Source organism: Mesoplodon mirus (assembly GCF_964341445.2).
Source record: "Mesoplodon mirus genome assembly, chromosome: 2".
NCBI lineage: Eukaryota > Metazoa > Chordata > Mammalia > Artiodactyla > Ziphiidae > Mesoplodon > Mesoplodon mirus.
Window position 1 is genome coordinate 176,700,785 of NC_138977.1, and position 22,278 is coordinate 176,723,062.

Sequence of the window (22,278 nt, forward strand, 5' to 3'; positions counted from 1 at the left end):
AAAAATTGTTAGCAGAATCCATTAATTATTGAATAATAGTAGAGCATAGTCCTGATTCACCGGGTACTGGTCCCTTCTTGCTCTCCACTGTTGCCCCGCCCCCAAACCCCACTCACATAAATAGGAGCTGTGTTTTCTTTGCAGTATGCATTGCCTCAGGAACAAAGGTGGCTCTGTTTAATCGACTTCGATCCCAGACAGTTAGTACCAGATACTTGCATGTAGAAGGAGGTAATTTCCATGCCAGTTCTCAGCAGTGGGGAGCATTTTACATTCATCTCTGTGAGTATAAAAATATGCATTTGATTTTTTTCGTGTGAAATTATTAAATTCTTTAAACTAATAAGACATACAGATGTATTAAGTTTTGTCATTTTTATAAGCAGATTAATAAGTTCTAAAAGATGATAATTTGATCTGTTTCCATTGCACTGCAGTGGATGACGATGAATCAGAAGGAGAAGAATTCACAGTCCGCGATGGATACATCCATTATGGACAAACAGTCAAACTTGTGTGTTCAGTTACTGGCATGGCACTCCCAAGATTGGTATGGCCTTAATGACTTCATGACTGTTTCTAATAAATGTTGGTGGCCTTTTCCCTTTTTGGTTGTATATCTGGATATGTTCAATAGAGGGCACTATAAAGTTACATTAGGACTTATTTTCTTAACTAATGTAGATACATTATTCATTCTTTGTGGTACCTGCTGCATCCCAACACAGGACCAAGTTTTCAAAAGCATAGAATTTCAAATTTCTTTAAAAATATAAGCATAATTTTTATTATTTTATTCTCCCAAAGGAAGATGGATTTAAAAATTAAATAAAATTGGTATTTCTTACTCTAGTAGAGAGGCATAGTGTTTGGGGCTTTTTGAAACTGTAAAAAACTGCTTTTCTTAGCAGAATGAAGCAAAAGCCCCTCATATACCCTTTGTCATCTTCCCCCTCCTTTTCTGAAACAGAACACAATTTAGTTATATTAAAGATGGAGGGGGTTTATGAGTAAGTTTGATTCAAGGTCAGGTTGGGGGAGGGGGTTAAGTGAATGGAAGAACTTTTAGTATTACTTTCCTGAATATGCTTTGTATCTCTTTGATGAAGTATTTCATTGGCTGATATTTTCTGGGACTATTTCAGCAGGAGCTGGGTTGATCTATAACTATCTAAGTAGATGCATCATATTATTATTTTTGTTTTGTTATATTTTTCTGTGTCATGGTTGTACAAGGTGATTTTATTCCCCATTTCAACTTCATAATCCAAAATACGTGAAACATAGTAATATAAATTTACAAAACCTTGAACCTGAGGCAAATTATAAAAAGGGGAAAGGTAGGGAAAGAAGGGTGCATAAATTAGAAAGAAAGACACACCAGAAAACAAGCTAAATCAACATTTACTCAAGTTCTTCTCTTCTCATTCATTATGTGTCACTGTATTCCAAGGATAATGTTTATTTGCTTGGTATTAAATGCTTGTACTATAGAATCACTATTCAGAGGCCTATGCCTCTGATCAGCAACAGCTTATATATGGGCCACTTAGAAGACAGACTCAAATCTTAAAATAGTGTTTACACTTAGTTTCATGTAAAGTACCAGTCTGCCTTGCTTGAAGGTCATCTTTTTTTTAAAAAAATAAATTTATTTATTTGATTTATTTAGTTTTGGCTGTGTTGGGTCTTCGCTGCTGCGCGTGTGCTTTCTCTAGTTGTGGTGAGCGGGGGCTACTCCTTGTTGCAGTGAGCGGACTTCTCATTGTGTGGCTTCTCTGGTCGTGGAGCACGGGCTCTAGGCGCACGGGCTTCAGTAGTTGTGGCTCACGGGCTCTAGAGCACAGGCTCAGTAGTTGTGGCGCAGGGGTTTAGTTGCTTTGTGGCACGTGGGATCTTTCTAGACCAGGGATCGAACCCGTGTCCCCTACATTGGCAGGCGGATTCTCAACCACTGCGCCACCAGGGAAGCCCCTTGAACATCATCTTTAATTGAATATTTTCAACATACAAAAGTATGGGGCTCTGATAATAAAAATGTTGCAATAAAAAACCTGATCCAGAGAATGCCTTAGGAAAAGTTGCAGTACCATCGTTAACAATGTACCGATAAATACCTCTTTCTAGAGATTGTGTGACTGAGGAATTAGATTCCTCAGAGTCATAGCTAGGCTTTATATGGTCTGCACTACTTCATGCCCTCCTTTACCTCCACTTACGTGCAGTTTTCAACAAAGGCACGTTTTTCAGAGGAGGCTTTCATGTGCTTTCAAGAAGGATGACACTGTCTTAATAGCTGAACGTTGCATGCTATGCTTCCTAGAATATTAGCCTTATTGGAGATCTTTGCTTGGAAAACACTCTCCCTCCAAGATCAAGTTTCAATGGGATGAATGTCCTAGTGAGAAATCCTGTTTTTTAGGGTACTTTAAAAACAGGCACAGTCTATGTAGGTCTAGCCAACTAACAAGAAACACTGGTTAGTATTTATCCCACTTCCTCAAGGCTATCAGATGCCCCAGAGGTTTGGGACATCTAAAATCTGTTAGGTAAACTAATCAGTGACATGAATTCAGCCTGGGCATTTACCAGGTATAGTCTAGGAATATGAATAAGATACGTTTTCTGTCCTTAAGAGCTATATCCTCTTTACCTCAGAAATATGGAAAATACTGTACCAGTAACCTACAAAGCCAGCATAGAAGAGAGAGAGCTGGTTGGAGTAACCACTGGTGTTTTATGAATGTAGAATTCATCACACATAGCTTGTTAGAACATTCGTACTATCTGGTTTCTCAGATTTCTTTCCTATTCTTAATAATTAGAAATGATCACAGCAAGTTTGATACCAAATAGTAGGGGACGTCTTTGGTTTCTTTATTGGTGAGACTAGGTCATTCAGCAGTGTCTATGTCCAGAGAACTATTATAGGAAATAAAATTGAACCAAACATGGCCCATGTTCTCAATATGCTTATTATTACTAGGTAGTGGAGAAACAGTGGATTACAGAAATGACAGTGTCATAGGCAAATGTTGACTCTTACGTGGTGAAGTCATAGGTGAGTGTGGTAGACTTACAGTAAGCTTTAAACTTACATCATTCAAAATTCACTTATTTCCATAAACTCCAAACATTAAATTTAAATACACCTTTAAGACTAGCATTGAATGGCAACATTTTGCTTGAGTTTAATTAGTCTCACAGAAGATCTTAGAAACTGTAATTGCTAAAAGTGTAGTGTCTCCCTTTAAACTCAAAAATTAGTGGTGATGTGAGTAAAATGACAAATATTCTGACTAATAAACTGCAGAGCTAAAAATGTAAATATGAGAATGTTGACTTTAAAAGATTGGGATTTTTAATAGCTGTGGCTTAAGTAAAGAAAAATCATCTTGGAATATGTCCGGTGTGAATCAAGTCATAAAAACCCAATAATATTGCATAATATTAATAGCACTGTTCTGAGCACTTTTACATATATTGATTCATTTAGTCCTCACAATATCCTGTGAGTAGCTACTGTTAAGGATGTTCATTGTGGAGCAAAGTATTACAGTCCTACATGCATATGTGCATTCTACAAATAGCCCTGAACCCATGGGCCAGGAACTGTCTAGATTCTGGAGATATATTGGTGAACAAGGTAGACTTTCTTTCCTTTTGGAGCATACATTTTTTTTAATGAATTAATTTATTTTATTTTATTATTTATTTTTGGCCACATTGGGTCTTTGTTGCTACGTGTGGGCTTTCTCTAGTTGTGGCGAGCAGGCTTCTCATTGTGGTGGCTTCTCTTGTGGCAGAGCACAGGGTCTAGGCACGTGGGCTTCAGTAGTTGTGGCACACGGGCTCTAAAGCACAGGCTCAGTAGTTGTGATGCACAGGCTTAGTTGCTCCGTGGCATGCGGGATCTTCCCGGACCAGGGCTCGAACCTGTGTCCCCTGCATTGGCAGGCAGATTCTTAACTACTGCACCACCAGGGAAACCTGGAGCTTACATTTTGGAAGGGAGGTCGACAAAAACCAACTAAAGAAATACCCATATAATGTATTAAAAGGTTAATGTAAGTGATAAGACATTAAAACAGGATAAAGGGAAAGGGAAATGGGAGTGCTTAGAGTGGTCAGAGAAGTCTTTTTGAAGTGGGGCTATTTGAACAGAGACCAGAATGAAGTTGGGAAAGCAGAAACTGGGTGAGGAGCATTTCAGGCTGACAGAATGAGGGCAAAAAGAACTTAAAACAGGAATGTGTGAGGACTAGCAAGGAAGCCATTGTAGCTAGAGCCAAGTCGGGGTGCGGGGGGGAAGTGCCAGGAAATGATTCTGCAAGGTTAGCCATGGGCAGCATCTTGTCAAGTCCCTCTCTCTATCTATAGTACAGACTTTCTGTTATCTGTGTAAGATAGGAGGCCACTTGAGGGTTTTGTGTGTTTTTTTTTTTATTTTTATTTTTTTGGCTGCGTTGGGTCTTCGTTGCTGTGTGCGGACTTTTCTCTAGTTGTAGCGAGTGGGGGCTACTCTTCATTGTGGTGCACAGGCTTCTCATTGCGGTGGCTTCTCTTGTTGGGGAGCACGGGCTCTAGGTGCATGGGCTTCAGTAGTTGTGGCACGTGGGCTCAGTAGTTGAGGCACACAGGCCCTAGAGTGCGTGGGCTTCAGTAGTTGCAATGCATGGGCTCAGTAGATGTGGTGTGTGGGCTTCAGTAGTTGCGGCGCATGGGCTCAGTAGTTGTGGCTCGTGGGCTCTAGAGCACAGGCTCAGTAGTTGTGGCACACGGGCTTAGTTGCTCCGTGGCATGTGGCATCTTCCTGGGCCAGGGATCAAACCCATGTCCTCTGCATTGGCAGGTGGCTTCTTAACCACTGCGCCACCAGGGAAGTCCCCACTGGAGAGTTTTAAACAGGGAATGATGGCTGGTTTATGTTTGGAAGAATAATTCTGGCTGCTTTGTGAATAAGAGAGCATAGGGACATAGCTGGGGAAACAAAGAGAAAGGTGGTTGGGCTTTTGTCAAAATTCGGGCAAGAAGTTAATGATGGTACCTTAGACTAGGATGGTACTGGTAAGGTGATGAGAGGTGACCGATCTGTTTGAAGGTAGACCTAACAATTTGTTGACAGCTTGGGTGTAAGAGAAAGCAAGGAGTCAAGGATGACTCCACGGTTTTAGGATTGAGTGAACGTGGTGTCATTTATTGAGCTATGAGTTGAGGGAGGATCACATTTAGGAAGAAATAAAAAATTCGGTTTTGATTAAGATTGAGATGCCTATTAATAGAAATTTTCAGTGTAACTGTTGAATAGGTAGTTAAATATACACGTTGAGTGCCTGAGAAAGGCTATGGCTGGAAATACAAATTTAGGAGTTGCCAACTTCTAAATAGTATAGAAAGTATAGAGTATGGCTAGAGGAGAAGAGATGTGGGGACTCAGCTGTGGAGACTAAAGGCCGGTTAGAGCAGGTGTATCCCCGAAGGAAGAATGTGTGGGTCAGATGCCTCTGAGAAAGCTAATAAGATGAGGACAGAGAAGTGCTCATGGGATTCAACTGTCTTGAATTCCTTAGTGGCCTCACTAAGAGCAATTTTGAGACAAAAGGCTGGAGAGATTTCAGGAGTTGGGGTGGTGAGGAAGAGGAGCTTTGCTGTGAAGGAGAGCAGAGAAACAGGGTGGTGAGAGGGAAGGACAGGGATGTGTAGTCAAGGAAGGGGTTTCTTCTGATTTTAGATGAGAAATGGTTCTAACATGTTTGTATGCTGTTGGGAGTGATTTTCATAGTCCTCAAACACGTAGTGATTACCTTCCATGTGATAAGTAACATCTAAGGTTTGATAGGATTATCTTTCAGATATCCATATGTGTTTTGTGGAATATTTGGATTATAAAGTCATAGTGTGTAATGGGAAGAGTTCGCGCTGGACAGGCAGCCTGTCTTGGAATCATATTCTGGTCCCTGAGCTACTAACCAAGTGATTTTGAGGAAATTAACCTGACCTCTGAGCCTGTTTCCTAATCTGCAAAATGATAACCTCTTTTAGGTTAAAATTAAAACAACATATAAGTATGATACTGGACTTAGGTACCGACTAGCACACCCATAGTGGCCTTTAGAGATAATTTCCCCTTTGATGTTGGAATATTTGTCGTTGTATATTATTCGAAAGGTCAGGATTAACATCAGCTGGAAATTTGCTAGAATGCAGAATATCAGGCCCCATATGTGATCTGTGGGATCGGAACAGATGTGTGTTTAACAGGAACCCCAGATGATTTGTATGGACATTAAAGTTTGAAAACCACTGATCTAGAAAACAGGTGCCAGTCTGCCCTATTTTTTTAGGAGTTCAAGGAAAAAGGTAACATATCTACATTCTTAACATGCTTGCAATCTAAAAGTATTCTTATACCTAGCTTTATTGTTTGTAAATTCTTTTGTGTATGTAGGTGTGTGACAAATACCTGTGATGTATTATTACATAGCAGATTCTTTCTGTGTACTCTTGACAGTGTACCAAATGAAAACTCCGTATGTGATGATCTTTTCTTTTTTAATTGTTGAAATACAGATAATTAGGAAAGTTGATAAGCAGACCGCATTACTGGATGCAGATGATCCTGTGTCACAGCTCCATAAATGTGCATTTTACCTTAAGGATACAGAAAGAATGTACTTGTGCCTTTCTCAAGAAAGAATAATTCAGTTTCAGGTATGTTTTTAAATTACTGGTAAAATCTAAAATGTACAAACTATTAGGTTAGCAGCATTTAGAAACATGAAACTCTTGCTTAATGTTAATTGTATGCAAATACACGAGGCTGTGTGTTCAGATATTTATCTCAAGTTCAAGGGTCCTTAGCACACATGTTCCTCGGATATAGCAGTCATCCTACATCAAGGAAGAACTAAAAACTATGAAGATATTCTAAGAGAAGCAGTTAACGTCTAGTTCTGAGGAACAAAGAGCCCCTCAGACTATCCAAAAGTAGATGTTGGGTATTCAGTAAATCACCTGAAATTATGTGCAGACAACATTGTATATGATACATGCCTATTTTGGAGGAGCGTTCATAATTCTCATCAGATTTATATTGGGGTCTTCTAAGATAGTAATGATGACACATTTCAAAAGCTAATTTTAAACTATATTTACTCAGAAGGCTTTTATGAGGACATTTATGACATGAACAGATGACTTAATAGAATAGTTATACTTCCACATGAAACTCATTTCTGAACATCTGGAGACTTTCCAGAGAGATGGCCACACACAGCCAGTCTCCTCAACCCAGCACTGATGGTCTGGCCTAGGTGTTGCGAGGTAGGGGTAGGGGATTGTCAGTCAACATCTTGGTTCCTTCCAGCTGAAAGTACGTAAGTTTCTAGCTGTTCTCTTAGCAGGAGGGGGCTCCCATTCTCTCTCTCTCTCAGGGATCCCTAAAGAGTTTTAAACAGCTATTTACATCACAGATACTGATCTTTTATTAAAGAAATTATACAGGTACTGGTATACCCTTACTTAAATGGTTATTCTGAAGGTATTATTAGTTTTTAGTATGTCACTGAAATATTTTGTATTAAAATAAAACCTGCCATATGTGACGTTTCCATGTTAATATTCTGTTTGTTTAGGGATTGGCAAAGCATCGTGCTTGGGAAGTTTATGAATTTGTACTAAATTCTCTGCATGTTAATGCCAATCTATGAGTGTTACTTTGTTAAAGTGTCTTATACTGCAGTGTATATAAAACTCAATTTCTAACCAATTTTTTTTCATAAGGCCACTCCATGCCCAAAAGAACCAAATAAAGAGATGATAAATGATGGCGCTTCCTGGACAATCATTAGTACGGATAAGGCAGAGTATACATTTTACGAGGGGATGGGCCCTGTCCTTGCCCCAGTCACACCGGTGCCTGTTGTAGAAAGTCTTCAGGTGAGATCACTTACAACTTGACTTTTAGCTCTTTGCAACTGCTCTCAGCTATGACATGGCATAATTTTATTTCACAATAAATTTGATTTTTCTCCAAATCTTGTGATTTGGAGGTTTTGTTACACATCATTTGTTGATTTAAAAAAAAAAGAAAATGAGAGGAACATAATTTTATGCAAGAAAATTTAAATGTAAATCAGTTTGTATATTATCTTGATATTTTTAGTTCACTTTGTCTTTATAATCATGTCATTTAAAGGAAGCATTTTATTTATCCATATTTTTGCACATGATAGTCGAATGAGAAACTGTACTTTAATGAAAAATGAAAAGTTTTCTCAACATTGTTCTGATTTTCTGTGAATTGCAGTTGAATGGCGGTGGGGACGTAGCAATGCTTGAACTTACAGGACAGAATTTCACTCCAAATTTACGAGTGTGGTTTGGGGATGTAGAAGCTGAAACTATGTACAGGTACTTAATATAATTTTTTACATCATCCAGAGTTTTTGATGGGGGTGTGGGTACATGAGACTCTTTCCTGATATTGGTTGTCCTGTATTTAAGCAACCTTGTTTTAAGTTTCAGGTCTAAAATTTTCTGTGCTTTTAAGTGATTTCTATTTCCTCCTCAGATGTGGAGAGAGTATGCTCTGTGTTGTCCCAGACATTTCTGCATTCCGAGAAGGTTGGAGATGGGTCCGGCAGCCAGTCCAGGTTCCAGTAACTTTGGTCCGTAATGATGGAATCATTTATTCCACCAGCCTTACCTTTACCTACACCCCAGAACCGGGGCCACGGCCACATTGCAGTGCGGCGGGAGCAATCCTTCGAGCCAACTCCAGCCAAGTGCCCCCTAATGAGTCAAACACAAACAGCGAGGGGAGTTACACAAATGTCAGCACAAATTCAACCAATGTCACGTCATCTACAGCAACAGTTGTGTCCTAACTACCGTCTTTTTGCTAGGACTTACACTGACTTGAGTGCGGCAAAATGTTGACAAAAAAAGAAAGAAAAAAGTGAACAATCTTTTGTGGTTTCTTGGGAAAACTTTTCATACCCGGTGATACTATTCAAAAACCCCATTACCTGCAAGTGCTGATTTGAAGTGCAGAAGCCACAGTAAAACAAACAAAAAAACATCAAAATGTGCAAACTTTTGGAAATTGATTTTTTTCAGCTGTTATTTTTGTTTGGTTGGTTTTTGTTTGTTTTTGTTTAAATGGGCAAGAAATAGAGATGTGGCTGGAGTAAAAGGTAATCAAACTAGAAGACAAAAATCTAACATAGTTTTTATGGACCAAGGAACTTGTATAAGCTTTAGTAAAAGGTACATTTTCACCATACCTTTTTTATATCACAGTATATATAGTACACCTTTGTTACCAAATAGGTTGTTCTCCTCCCCACCCCCTTTGAGCTTTTGCTCTTAAGTACATTCAGGTTCCAAGCCTGACCATGCTTGTTTAATCTAATTACCATACTCCTCCAGGTCTTTTTGGTCTAAGGCTGGAACTGTTCTTTTTATTTTATTATTTTCTTTAAAAGCTGAAGTCTTATGACTTCTCATGAGTGGAAGGTGTTTTGATTTCAGCAAGTCAAATCTTGTAAAGGCCTGCATATTTCTTTTAAGATTATTTGAAGTCTGTGCAAAAGCTTTAAAAAAAATGCCTCTGCCTTGCCTGCAATACATGCAACGTACGTTGACTTAGTCTCTATTCTCAGACACCGTTGATAGTTATTTCTGTGTGTTCCTTTTTTTAAAAAAAAAATGTATTTATAGTTGTAATCCAAGAGGTTCTAACATTTACCTGGAATTAAATGTGGCCATTTAGTCATTAATGAGTTAATGGCATGGAACATGTTGGTTTTTACAGTGTTCCCTTCCCTTTTCCTGTGCAGAAATGTATCTACGCGGTCCAGGATTTGTTCAGGTTTTTCCTCCTCCTAATCTTGTACATAACTTGTATTATGTGTAAGTTAAACATTTTATTTTGAAGCTAGAATATTCCCAGTGATTTCATTCAGCAGGGTGTTTTTCTGCCTTGTTGGCATACGACAAAAAAATATCATCAGAAGTATTTGCTACCAGTTGGTAGATGGTGCCCTTATTGTATAATGAGGAAAATCTCAGCAAAAGCATGTTTTTACTTACTTTTTTTGTGGGGGGTAGCCTAGGCCAAAACATCATTGTAACCTTGAAACAAGATGCTTTTACTAGATGACCAACTAAAATAGCTGGAAGACAGTACTTTAGGAACAGATAGCTGTAAGATGATAAAATGCAAATGTACTTTATCTTTCCATTTCTCTCCCTGCCTTTTTTTGTTTTCTTTTCCCCAGTACTGAGCATCTTCACAAATGTCTCCTACTCGGAAAGCATTTCTTCTCCATTCAGTTAAGATTTGGCTGCATTCAGGGTTGTGTGCTGGCTGTGTGTGCTGGGCTCACCGGTTTCACGTTGGTTTTGTTCCTGCACTTTGGGCACGCCTGTGTTCGGTGTCTTAGAAGTTGCAGCAGACTCATTGGGCTACATTTTCTACAGGAACTATGTGTGTGATGTTACAGGACATGGTCTAGTAATAATACAGTCATCTTTCTTTGAGTAAAAACTACCTCTAGATTGTGGTAAGCTTTTACTGTCCCATAAAACAGGAGCCACAAGTACCTTAAGAATGCAAAACTAACTTCCTGCAGTTTCCATACAGAAATTGTCTTTCTGGTGTCCTGGGCTATTTTGAAAAGTTTCCGTCAGTAGACTTTTTAAAACATCATTGTTAGTAACTTCCCCCCACTCCCCTCCACCCCCAGCTTTGATATCTTCATTACTCATTCTTTTGCTCAGACTCTGCCATTGTAAATACAATTCCTAACATCTTTACATCACTTTTTCCTCAGTTTTCAAGGGGGAAGTCATTTGTAAAACATGTTAGTGGTTAAATAAAAGTTATTGTGGTCTTCTCTTTACTGCAAGCCTTTTTAATTACTCACAGGCTGCATTATACTATATATAGCCTTTCTCTCTTTAAGTCTGCTCCCGTCACTAGCTTCTCTTGTAAGCTAATCCTGCCTCACACTTTAAATCTGTTTCAGTGACCAAGGGCAGAATTCATTGTGGCCTTATCTTTCTTTGTTTTAACTGTTTACTGGCTTTTTCTTGCAAACTTGCTTATTTCTGAGTAGTATTTATTCTTCTCTCTGTTGAGTCTGGAAGTAGTCTTTACACAGTGCTTTTTGTTCAGAGCGCCGAAATGTTTTCAGTGCTGCCTTACTTTGAATGGGCCACAAGTTTCCTCCACTTCCCAGGTTTGGTATTTAGTTACCAAATTATATTAAATTAACTGATAACAGATGAGATGCTTTTGAAGAACAAACTATTCCTACCCAGCATTGCAACTCAAAATAATTTTTTCAAGTTTATGGCTTTATTAAAATGAACTTTTGCTATTTTACTGCTTAACTATATCTAATTTTGGCTCTTTGTTTATTTTACTAAGATAATTGAAATATTAGACTGTAAACCCTTTTCCTCTTTTTTTTTTGAAAAGTCCAAGAATATACTTATACAGGCATTCTCCCCCCACTATTTTATGACATTCTACATACCACAAACTAAAGACTGAAATGATTTGTCTGTTGTGGCTTATTGTTTACTAGTAGTTCTTTTGTCAGCTGATTAAAATTTTTTTGTGAATTATTTTCAGTGTTTAATTTACAGGAGCCTTGTCCTCTGGTTATGGTAGAACACGGCCCCTCCTCCGATGGTGGCATTGTTAGAGATGCTGGTCATTTTCCCTTATAAAGACTCTCAGAATGGTAACCACTTCAGTTAAAGTATAGTACATTCAAGCTTTTTTTTTTTTTAAAGTTCTGTATTAGACGTGTAGCCTATGCTCTTATGATTCTATGCAGTTTCTGAAAATATGCATAGAAGCTGAGTCTGTTATCCAATATGTTTTTATTAGTTCTGTTGAATTTGATCACGTAGATTGGGATGGCAAGCTAAAGGCTTTAAATATAAAATGCCCTTTTTATTTTAAATAATTTCAGAGTTGAACACTAGTATAAAATTTACCCTGCTGCAGACATTTCTTAAACTGTGGCAACTAAAGGCATCCTCATATATGTATTAATTAGTGAAATATTTGTCACTCATACTGCACAGACTTATTTGCAATTGTAACTGGTTAGTTTTTTTGGGTTGTTTTTTTTTTTTTTTTAATGTAACTAGTACCATCTGTGCCCTCAATTTCCAACACAGTTTTTAAGAACTAAACTAACTAGTCATGTTTAATCAGATAATCCATGCAGGGGGTGGGGGTTTCCTTTTTGAAACAAAATGTTATTCAATTATTAACCAAGTTACTTATTTTTGATTTCAAAAGCAGCTGTGTTTCTGATGAGTACTGAACAAATGTGTGTAATTTTCTGTGCCAGACTTTCGACTTTGTTTTCAAGCACTGTAATGTGGGATGATGGTTAGAAACAATAATATATTAGGGTTTCTATTTAACCCTTTCAGGACTGAACTGTATTTCCTTTTATTAATTTTTCCATGTGTTGTGATAAATGTTTGCCAGCATTCAGTACTGTGTTGGTCCAGATGTAGGTTTATATGCTCATTTTTAGCTTATTTCTTGTACCTTGCAGCATGCTCTATGCATTCAGTCCTTAAGGGGTTTATTTTACAAACTGTGCACCTGTAAGGTTTATTAGCAATAAGATAGAAAATTGAGCAAGTTTATACCATAATTTTGTAGAAAAAAGAATCTGCTCAGTTCCATATTTCATCCATGAGAAACCTGCAATATGGGCAGTTTCAAGAAATAAATAAAAAGGAAATGTAAACCATTGTAAAAGTTTCTGTTGGATGTGCCTGATGCATGTATTATCGTCTTTGATTTCAGGATACTTCATAGAGATAAAATTAAATTCCATATTACAGTTGGTATATTTACAGTCTTACCTTGCTATCTAATCTACATCACATCAAAGTGATGGCTGTGCTGATTTTTTTTTTTAATGTTTTAAACTACACAGTGCTTTAAAAAGAGAAAGTTTTTTTTTGCGGGGGGTGGTTCTTCCTTCTTCACGGGGAAATGGGCTTCGCCACTCAAGGGTTGTCTCCCAATTCAGGAACTTTTCGAGCTAATCTCAACAAGATTGGAGAGCATTATTTAACAGTAGCTTGCTTTTCCAGTGTAAGGTTGTCATTTGGTTTGGTGTTTGAAAGAACATAGAATGTTTTTTCCTTTTTGGTGGGAGCTCCTCGTTGGAGAGAAAGCGTACTTTGTTTAATAGGGAAAGTAAAGGGGGGAAGTTACATATTTTTTCAGTCATAACAAGTTCATTTATCTGACCTCCCCCAAAAGAAAAAAATATAAGCAAAGTTATCAGGATTTTTGCTAAATACATCTAAAAATAGTGATTGTTAAATAATTTAGAAACAATATAATTGGAATTTGAGTTGTGAGGCTTTAATGGCTAGGATTGGTAATAGCTTCTTTTTAAAAAAAACTATTTATTTATTTATTTATTTTACAGTAGGTCTTTGTTAGTTATCTATTTTAAATATAGCTGTGTGTGCATGTCAGTTCCAAACTCCCAGTCTATGTATAGATTGGGTAATAGCTTCTTGGTTTAGAATTTAGATGGGAATAATATGTTTCTACCCCTTGTTATAAATAGTATATGATCACTTTCTAAGCAACCTAAAGAAAGGTCCGTTAAGTGTATAAATGTGTATATCTTTTGTCCTTGAACCCGTAGATGGTTGCCAGTTAAAAACATGCACCCTTAAACAAACAAAAATCTCGATAGATACAGTACAAAACCCCCTGAAAAACCCTAGTTTAGTGCTAGACAGCAGTGAGGACAACAAATTAAGTTGATGTATGTAAAGTACAAATGAGGTGCTTCATCTTGACCTACAGGTTAGACCCTAAAGCGTATGGCTGGGGGATAGAACTGGTGCCACAGCTCCCATAGAACCTGCAAGACTGGACAGCTATACACAGTTCTCTGTGTTAAGGATAAGGTTTTTTGTGTGCCTGGCACGCAGGTGTTCAATAAATAGTGTAAGGTGTCATGCACACATGTAAGAAATCATGACTCATCTTGGTTTAAAGAAAAGGCAGGTAAGTATTATCTAATACAGAAAAGGAACAAGGTTTTAACTCTATAACAAGAAACATTCATGATGAACACAGCTACGTTGTTTTATAATGGAATTTATAGAATGTTTTGCTTTGCGGAAGTAGCACTTTATTTTTAAAATTTTTATTCTTATTTTTTTTTTACATTGGGCCACTTGTTTTACTGGATCTTTGCTGGTGGACCACTTTCTTACACCTGGGGGACTTAGGCCTTTGAGGGACAAGACTGGGCTGCAAATGCAGCCTCGTGTCAGTGCTCTTCAGGTCTTTTTACCCATATGCCCGAGCCAAAACTCCCCTCAAGTCTCGATTGCCCAGGGGAGAGCAAAATCCTTTTACTGACACAGTGAAATCTAAAAGCATCTAGAACCAAGCATGCGGTAAGGGCAAGTCTGAGAATGCCGAAGAGGGTTGGTGGTCCCTTTCCTGTGGGATGAGAACAGGCCGGGTGGGTCCAGCACGATGGACGGGGTTGGGGGCTCGGCCAGGTGGTTCATGGTCATGGGCTGGCTCCATACCAGCCGCAGCATCTCGCGTCCTCCAGCCAGGCTTTGGGGGTCCCAGTCCCAAGGCTCCAGATCATGTGGAACAGCCACTGCCTCAACCAGCCCCACACATCAGGCTCGTGGCCGTGAGGCACGTCTCCAGCTGGATGAGGGTCTGGTTGTGTGCCTCGACGCGGGCCAGGTCCGAGTCCAGGTGGCCAAAGAGGGGCTCCTCCTGGTCCTCTTCTATGTAGAATTCCAAAGGAAAGGTAAAGTTTTCAGGCACCATCCACCACGGCTTGATCTCCATGTCCTACTGCTCCCAGCCAATTCTGAATAGGGCCAAGTCCAGGAACTTATCCCAACAGGACCTAGAGAAATCTCGGAAGTAGCACTTTAAGAGGTGGAATTCTATGACAAGTTTTTTAAAAGGTAAGTATGAGGTTTAGGTGTGTATCAGGTTCTTTCTGGCATGATTGTAGTCCCTGCTTTTCACCTCCTCGTATTCTACTACCCTGCTCATTGAGTACAGTTAACATTGCAGGTCCATCATTTCTGGCATCTCTGCCTGGTCGATCATTCTACTGGTGCTGAAATCCCAAACTCAATCCAGAACGCCACCCCTGCCCCATCTTCTTCATACAAAGGAGTAAAGAGTGTGATGAGGTCATTCCCAGCAGCCTCTTGGGCTGTCTTTGGCAGCTGTTCTTTTATCCTGAAATGAAGTTTTCTCCCCACAAGGCTGATCTTTGTCCTTGCTCACAACACAACACAAAATCGGTGATCGTGGTTTTCCCCTGCTCCTTAAACCTCATAACAGAGTTCCTTTTTTTTTTTTTTTTGCGGTATGCGGTCCTCTCACTGTTGTGGCCTCTCCCGTTGCGGAACGCAGGCTCAGCAGCCATGGCTCACGGGCCCAGCCGCTCCGCGGCATGTGTGATCTTCCCGGACTGGGGCACGAACCCGTGTCCCCTGCATCGGCAGGCGGACTCTCAACCACTGCGCCACCAGGGAAGCCCCCACAACTGAGTTCTTAATTCACATAGTTTGATGACACAATGAAAAGTTTTGGAAAGTGATTGTGATTCGAAGATAGTCATCGTGACTTTAATCACCGATTGTCCCAGGGAGTAGCTCTGACAGTTGTCAGCTGAGAATTTTAGTGTAGCTGGTAAGATTCCAAAGGTGCAAATGGTGTGATCTTTGAAAAGACCCTCAGGTGAAGGATAATGGAATATGCATCTCTTTGCTTAGAAGCACAAATATCTATCCTTATTATTTCTGAGTAGTGCCAGAGGTTGGAATTAGTTAAGACACAACCAGGAATTTTTAAATGGCCAGTAATGTTCTAGGCTCTGAGCTCATTCAGGGTGTGGCCATTTCTTAAAACATTTTCACTGAGGGCTTGTCTTAGTCTGCTCAGGCTGCCATAATAAAGTACTGGGTGGCTTTAAACAACAGAAATTGATTTTTCTTACGGTTCTGAGGGCTGGAAGTCTGAGATCAAGGTGCCAACATGGTCAGGTTCTGGTGAGGACACTTACTCGTTTGCCGATGGCTACCTTTCTTGCTGTGTGCTCACATGGCACAGAGAGAGACATCTCTGTCTCTTCTTAAGCCCACAGTCCTTAGGACCCCATCTTTATGACCTCATTTAACTTAAATTACCTCCTAAAGGCCCATCTCCAGATACAGTCACATTGGGATTTAGGGCTTCAGCATGAAATTTGGGGGAGAACAGTTCAGTCCATAGCAGGGCCCTTCCTAAAAACTTTCTGGGTTACACTTTCAGTATACTGGATATCAATCTATAGGATGGTATTTAGGTTTCCTGCATTTTTTTTTTTAAAGGGCTACAAATGCTTGGCTTTTTTATTTATTTATTTATGTCTGTGTTGGGTCTTAATTTCTGTGTGAGGGCTTTCTCTAGTTGTGGCAAGCGGGGGCCACTCTTCATCGCGGTGCGCGGGCCTCTCACTATCGCGGCCTCTCTTGTTGCGGAGCACAGGCTCCAGACGCGCAGGCTCAGTAGTTGTGGCTCACGGGCCTAGTTGCCCCGCAGCATGTGGGATCTTCCCAGACCAGGGCTCGAACCCGTGTCCCCTGCATTAGCAGGCAGATTCTCAACCACTGCGCCACCAGGGAAGCCCCAGGTTTCCTGCATTTTTAAGTTCTGGTTGGGGATTCTCAACAGTTAGCCAAGACAATGAACAGACTTGGGCTGAGGGACAAGGGGAGAGGCAAGATTGAGGGAGAAGTCACTTTGGCCACTTGTGAATTGTTTTATGGCCATTATTTAATCCTCACCACAACCCTATGAGCTAATATGCTTGTTTTAGAGGTGAAGACACAGGCTCAGGACTTGCCCAAAGTCATATGTTAAATTTGGCAGAGCTGGGATTCAGATGCGGGCTCAGGTGAATCAGTCACGCTCAAGTGCCGCGCGAGACGTCTCAGTCACAAAGGCGCAGGGACTAGCGTTTCTAGGAGCTGGTTCTGTGACAAGTTCTGTCTTCTTAAGGAACTTTATAGGGAACAGCCATTCTACTTCAGTCCTCACATTTCACAGTTGAGAAAAACCGAGCCCTAGAGAAGTTGAAATACCCAAACATGATTATGGATTGAAAATGCTTTATTCACTTGAAAGTGCTATCCAGTTGCCGGGTGTTCATTTGTTTTTAGTATTATTTTAGTATCATGACCTCTTGGTTAATGTTCTTAGTCCCCCTGGCCAAGCCTTACACATAAATATGTGCTAAATTATACAACTCTAGAGAGAATTTGAAATCTATGAACCTATTCAAGTTCATTGAAGCACTGAAGGGAAATGATAAAAATAATGATAAAAACAACTTCAAAACCTTTCCATCTTCCAGGTGAAGATAATGGATCTTCATCTCTTAATAAATCTAACAGTTAATTCAAACTTCAGTGAGTTTCTGGACCTCATATGAGTACGACCAGAGCTCAGAGACCAGAGTGTGAAACAATGACCTGAGTGATTGGTGTTCAAATCATAAATGTCCTCGGGGTGGCAGATTCAGCAGCTTGCCACTGCTCATTCATCTCATTCATAGTTGGGGAGTAAATGACACACAACACTTGGGAGGAAGCATGTGTGAAGAGCCCTCAGCCATTGTCCTGTATTTACCTGAGAGCCCAGGTATCTGCTGTGGTTGCTCTCCATCCAGCTCAGGAGGCGGCTTGACCTGGGTCTTCCAGGATCTTTGTGAGCTTAGTCCTCAGGCTTTTGCTGCTCATTCAAAAAAACAGTGATATGGTGGTTTTGCATTTAATACTTCAAAGATTTGAAAATATACACCTTCAATATGATAGCCATTATTAGAGTTACAAGAGTTAAGTCAGAAACCAAACCTGGTTAACCTAGGGAAAGAAGAGGATTTTGTAAGAATAACAGAAGCTCAAGGATTGAAGGGCAGCCTGGATCACACTTAGAAATACAAGGAAGGCAGCTCCTGTGAGTTAAGGAACCCTGGATCGTAGGAGTGGGCTGCTCAGGGAGCCGCTGCTGTGAGCGTTCCCTCTTTTCTTTTATCCTTCAGTCAGCTGCTTCAGATTCAATTTTGCAGATGAGAGCAACCGGCCATGTGAACCTAGGTCACTTGCCTGTTCCTGTGCACTTAGAGGAAGGGTCAGTTAAAAGGAACCTCTAGGGGCTCTTTGGTTTGTGTGATCACAGGCCTAGATTTAGAACCAACAGGGGAAGAGATAATTCCCCAAAAAGGAATTTGAGGTTGCTGGGTTTGGGGAATAGGTGCCAGGGAGCTCCTCTAGAGGACTACAGACAAATTCTATAGTCAAATGTATTAAGTGTATTCTCTGTGCTCAGGGCTTTACATGAAATATTTCTTATTCCTCAAACTTCTGAGTCAGTTTAATAGGCAGTTTTGAAAAGGATGCTCAGATGATGAGCCGCATCATCAAAACCCCTCCCAACTCCTCTAGCCTTCCAGCCTTCCCGAGAAATGCCCATTCCGCAGGATGAGCTCTCGGGAACTCTGACCTGCTTTTCTCACCCCCATGGCAGCTGATAGAACCACTGGAGAGACTTCCTCATGCTTTCTGCAGGTGATTGGGCAAGAAGCAAACAGGAGATCTCAGGGACCTTGTTTTGACTTGTCAACATTGACATGTCAACTGAGAAGCAAAGAACTGGTTTGCAGGGAGAAGAATGAAACAGACATCCAAAGAAAAGTGGGAGCATTCCCAGTTGCCGCCCCTTTCTGAGGCTCAGCTGTATTCCTGCCCTTGAGTTCCAAGAGATAACCCATTATTTTTATCATTTCCCTTCAGTGCTTCAATTAACTTGAATAGGTTCCTATTACTTGCAACTGGTGTCCTAATAGGACAGGTTCCTTCCAGGGATGGGATATAGACGCCAGGTGAGCCGAGAAGCAAAATAAGAGTGAGAGATCCTCCTCAGAAATGTTACGTGCCCAAAGGCGTGCACGTGCACACAAACACACGCACACACACACAACCACTCTCCTGCTCTGATAATATTTCAACGAAACCAAGGAGTCTTTTTTTGGAGTATGATGTTTAACGTTTTCTATCTGTCATGTGATTTCAGCACTAGCCGAGTGTGTGTAAAGAGCAAAGCTTTGGGCACATTTAGTGGAGTTTGGTTCACCAAGGACAAGTAGAGGAAGACTTGGCTTTGTGTGTTGGTGCTGGAGCCCGGGGCAACCTGAAGTTTTTCTTTTGTATTTTTTCCTTTTTAACCTTTGTCACAAACGTGGAGGTATTCTAAAAGATGGAAAGCAGCATGTTAAAGCATATGAAATACTTTGTTTTCTGAGCTGTTAGAGAAACATGTTTGCAAGCCCACATTTTATTAGTTAAATGTGAGTGGTTTATTACAGCGTGGCTTTGGAACATTGTCCATCCCTTTTACTCACTTGACACAGCTGATTACGCCCCTCAGTTCTGAGACTCTCTTTTCTCTTGGCCTCCAGGACACCAAGCTTTCTGGCTGTTCGTTCTCAGTCTGCCTTGCTGGTTCCTTCTCAGCTCCCCAGCCTGCAAACCTCAGGTGGTCCCAGAGAGAAGACCGATCCCCTCTGCCTCCCCTACCGTACACTCCCCCCGGTGGTGTCTCCCGTCTCAGGTCTTTACGGCGGTGACTCCCCAGGGCATATTTCCTGACTTCTCACTTGAACTCCAGAATTGTAGATATAACGGCTTGCTTGACATCTGAAGGCTAATAGGCATCTCAGGCTTCGATCTGAAACCAGCCCCTGTTTCCTCCCTTCCCCCGCCATTCTTCCCCTTTCCTTAAACGGCGCCTGCTCCGTGGTTCCAATCGCTCGGGGAAAGAAGCTCGAAGGCAAGGTTGTTGACTGTCTCTCGCTCTCGTGCCCCACATCCAGTCCATCAGGAAAGCCAGTCAGTGGCTCCTTCAAAATATGTTCAAACTCTGACCCCTTCTCACCACTTCCACCAGCGAGAGCCAAGCCGCCATCGGCTCTCGCGGGGCGTATTACAGCTGCTTTCTAACCACTCCTCCACCTTCCTACCTTGCCCTCTTAGTCTATTCTCCACAGCGGCCAAAGTGGGTCTTTGCAAATGTGTCCCTCTGCTGCTTAAAGACCTCCACTGACTTCCCATCTTGCTCGGAATAAAATCCAAAGTCCTCCTGGTGCCCCTCACCTTCTGCCTTGCTACCTCTTGGTCCTCATTTTCTGTTTCTTGACTTAATTTAAACATTATCTGTCAACTTTCCTGCGGTGGCAGCTGAGAATTTTGCTTGCCTCCACCCTGATTCCCATTCCTCTCTTACTTTTTTTTTTTGCGGTACACAGGCCTCTCACTGTTGTGGCCTCTCCCGTTGCGGAGCACAGGCTCCGGACGCGCAGGCTCAGCGGCCATGGCTCACGGGCCCAGCCTCTCCGCGGCATGTGGGATCTTCCCGGACTGGGGCATGAACCCATGTCCCCTGCATCGGCAGGCAGACTCCCAACCATTGTGCCACCAGGGAAGCCCCTCTCTTACTTTCTTTCCTCCAAATATAATACAGTTTTTATTTAAATCATTGGTCAGTGCTTACTATGGTTGTTTAATTACTCACTCTTGAAAATACACAGTAATATAGATAGGATACTATAATTATGTTTCCTCTTTAGTATAACTTTTTGTTTTTCCTGAAGTTAATACGTGTCATTTTTCTCCCCCACTACCCCTACTCAGTTTTCTATACACCTACTCTGTCTTTATTTCCAAATGTTCCATAAGATTCATTAAGTCTAAATTTTCACTATGTGCCAGGCAGTCTTCTTGGCACTGAAGATCATCAATGAGCAAACTAATTAAATCCCTGCCTTCGTGAAGCTTATATTTGTTTAAATAAGCATCATTGTTATTTTCCAAATATGCAAACATGTCAGATAATCATTAAAATCATTATTTTTCCTTAGAAAGTCATCCTTCCAGAGACCTCTAACTGCTGTTTGTCCTATGGGCCTTTTCCTTTTTAAACTGTCTTTCCTTACAGTTGATTTGTGTGGTTCTATTTGTTTGTTTGTTTTCCCCCTCTCTGGAAGATTTTAGGATTTTTTTTTTTTTTTTTTTTTTTTTTTTTTGTGGTACGTAGGCCTCTCACTGTTGTGGTCTCTCCGTTGCGGAGCACAGGCTCCGGACACGCAGGCTCAGCGGCATGTGGGATCCTCCCAGACCGGGGCACGAACCCATGTCCCCTGCATCGGAAGGCAGACTCTCAACCACTGCGCCACCAGGGAAGCCCTGGGATTTTTTTCAATCCTTGGTTTCTAAAATTGTACACTGACATACATGTGTTGCTGTACACTATTTTTTTTTTCAAACACATGCTAGACATTCACTGGGTGCTTTCAAAATAGATATTTATGATGCCGCAGAGCAACTAAGCCCATGCACCACAACTACTGAGCCTGCGCTCTAGAGCCTGCGAGCCACAACTACTGAGCCCGTGTGCCACAACTACTGAAGTCTGTGCGCCTAGAGCCCATGCTCTGCAACAACAGAAGCCACCGCAATGAGAAGCCCATGCACTGCAAGGAAGAGTAGCCCCCGCTCACCGCAAATAGAGAAAGCCTGCACGCAACAACAAAGACCCAACCCAGACAAAAATAAATAAATAAATAATAGATATTTATGAACTTTGCTGGAGTTTTCTTGTGTTATGTCTTTGAAAGTTTGTTCTCCTCCATTATCTCTGTTCTTTCTTTCTGGAATTCCTACCAGTCAGATGACCCTCCCAAACCACCACCCTGATTGCTTCTTTAATTTTCTTATCTTTATCCTGTTTTCCATTTCTTTGTCTTTTTATTTCAGTTTTCAGAGAGATTTCCTCTAGTTTTCCTTTCAGCTCTTCTTTGTATTTTTTTCATTTTGGCTCTCATTTTTTTTTTTAAGTTTTCAAAAACTCTTTCTTGTTGTTTTTTTCATAACATTCTGTTCTTGGTGAATTTTATGGATACAATATTTTCAAATGAAGTATTTATTGTAAGACCCATTTTAAGAGAGTTTTTTAAAAAATATTTATTTATTTGGCTGCACCGGGTCTTAGTTACAGCACACGGGATCTTCTTTGTGTCATGTGGGATCTTTAGTTGTGGCACGCGGGATCTTTCTAGTTGCAGCATGCGAACTCTTTGTTGCGGCATGTGGGCTCTAGTTCCCTGATCAGGGATCGAACCT

General features: G+C 40.7%; 1 protein-coding gene across 5 annotated transcripts in view; it reads left to right on the top strand.

Annotated features, from left to right (window-relative positions):
• Window positions 1-12,799, top strand: part of LOC309794972 (recombining binding protein suppressor of hairless) — a 114,638-nt gene extending 101,839 nt beyond the window's left edge. For 4 of the 5 annotated variants that reach the window (XM_082606925.1, XM_082606924.1, XM_082606923.1 and 1 more), the window contains 6 exons: window positions 145-282; window positions 438-550; window positions 6,571-6,711; window positions 7,783-7,938; window positions 8,309-8,412; window positions 8,573-12,799. In XM_082606925.1, the coding sequence (XP_082463051.1) occupies window positions 145-282; window positions 438-550; window positions 6,571-6,711; window positions 7,783-7,938; window positions 8,309-8,412; window positions 8,573-8,888 (968 nt within the window). In that variant the 3' untranslated portion in view covers window positions 8,889-12,799. The remainder of the gene's footprint in view (window positions 1-144; window positions 283-437; window positions 551-6,570; window positions 6,712-7,782; window positions 7,939-8,308; window positions 8,413-8,572) is intronic. The other variant, XM_082606927.1, reaches the window with a different exon arrangement.
• Window positions 12,800-22,278: the final 9,479 nt, after the last annotated feature.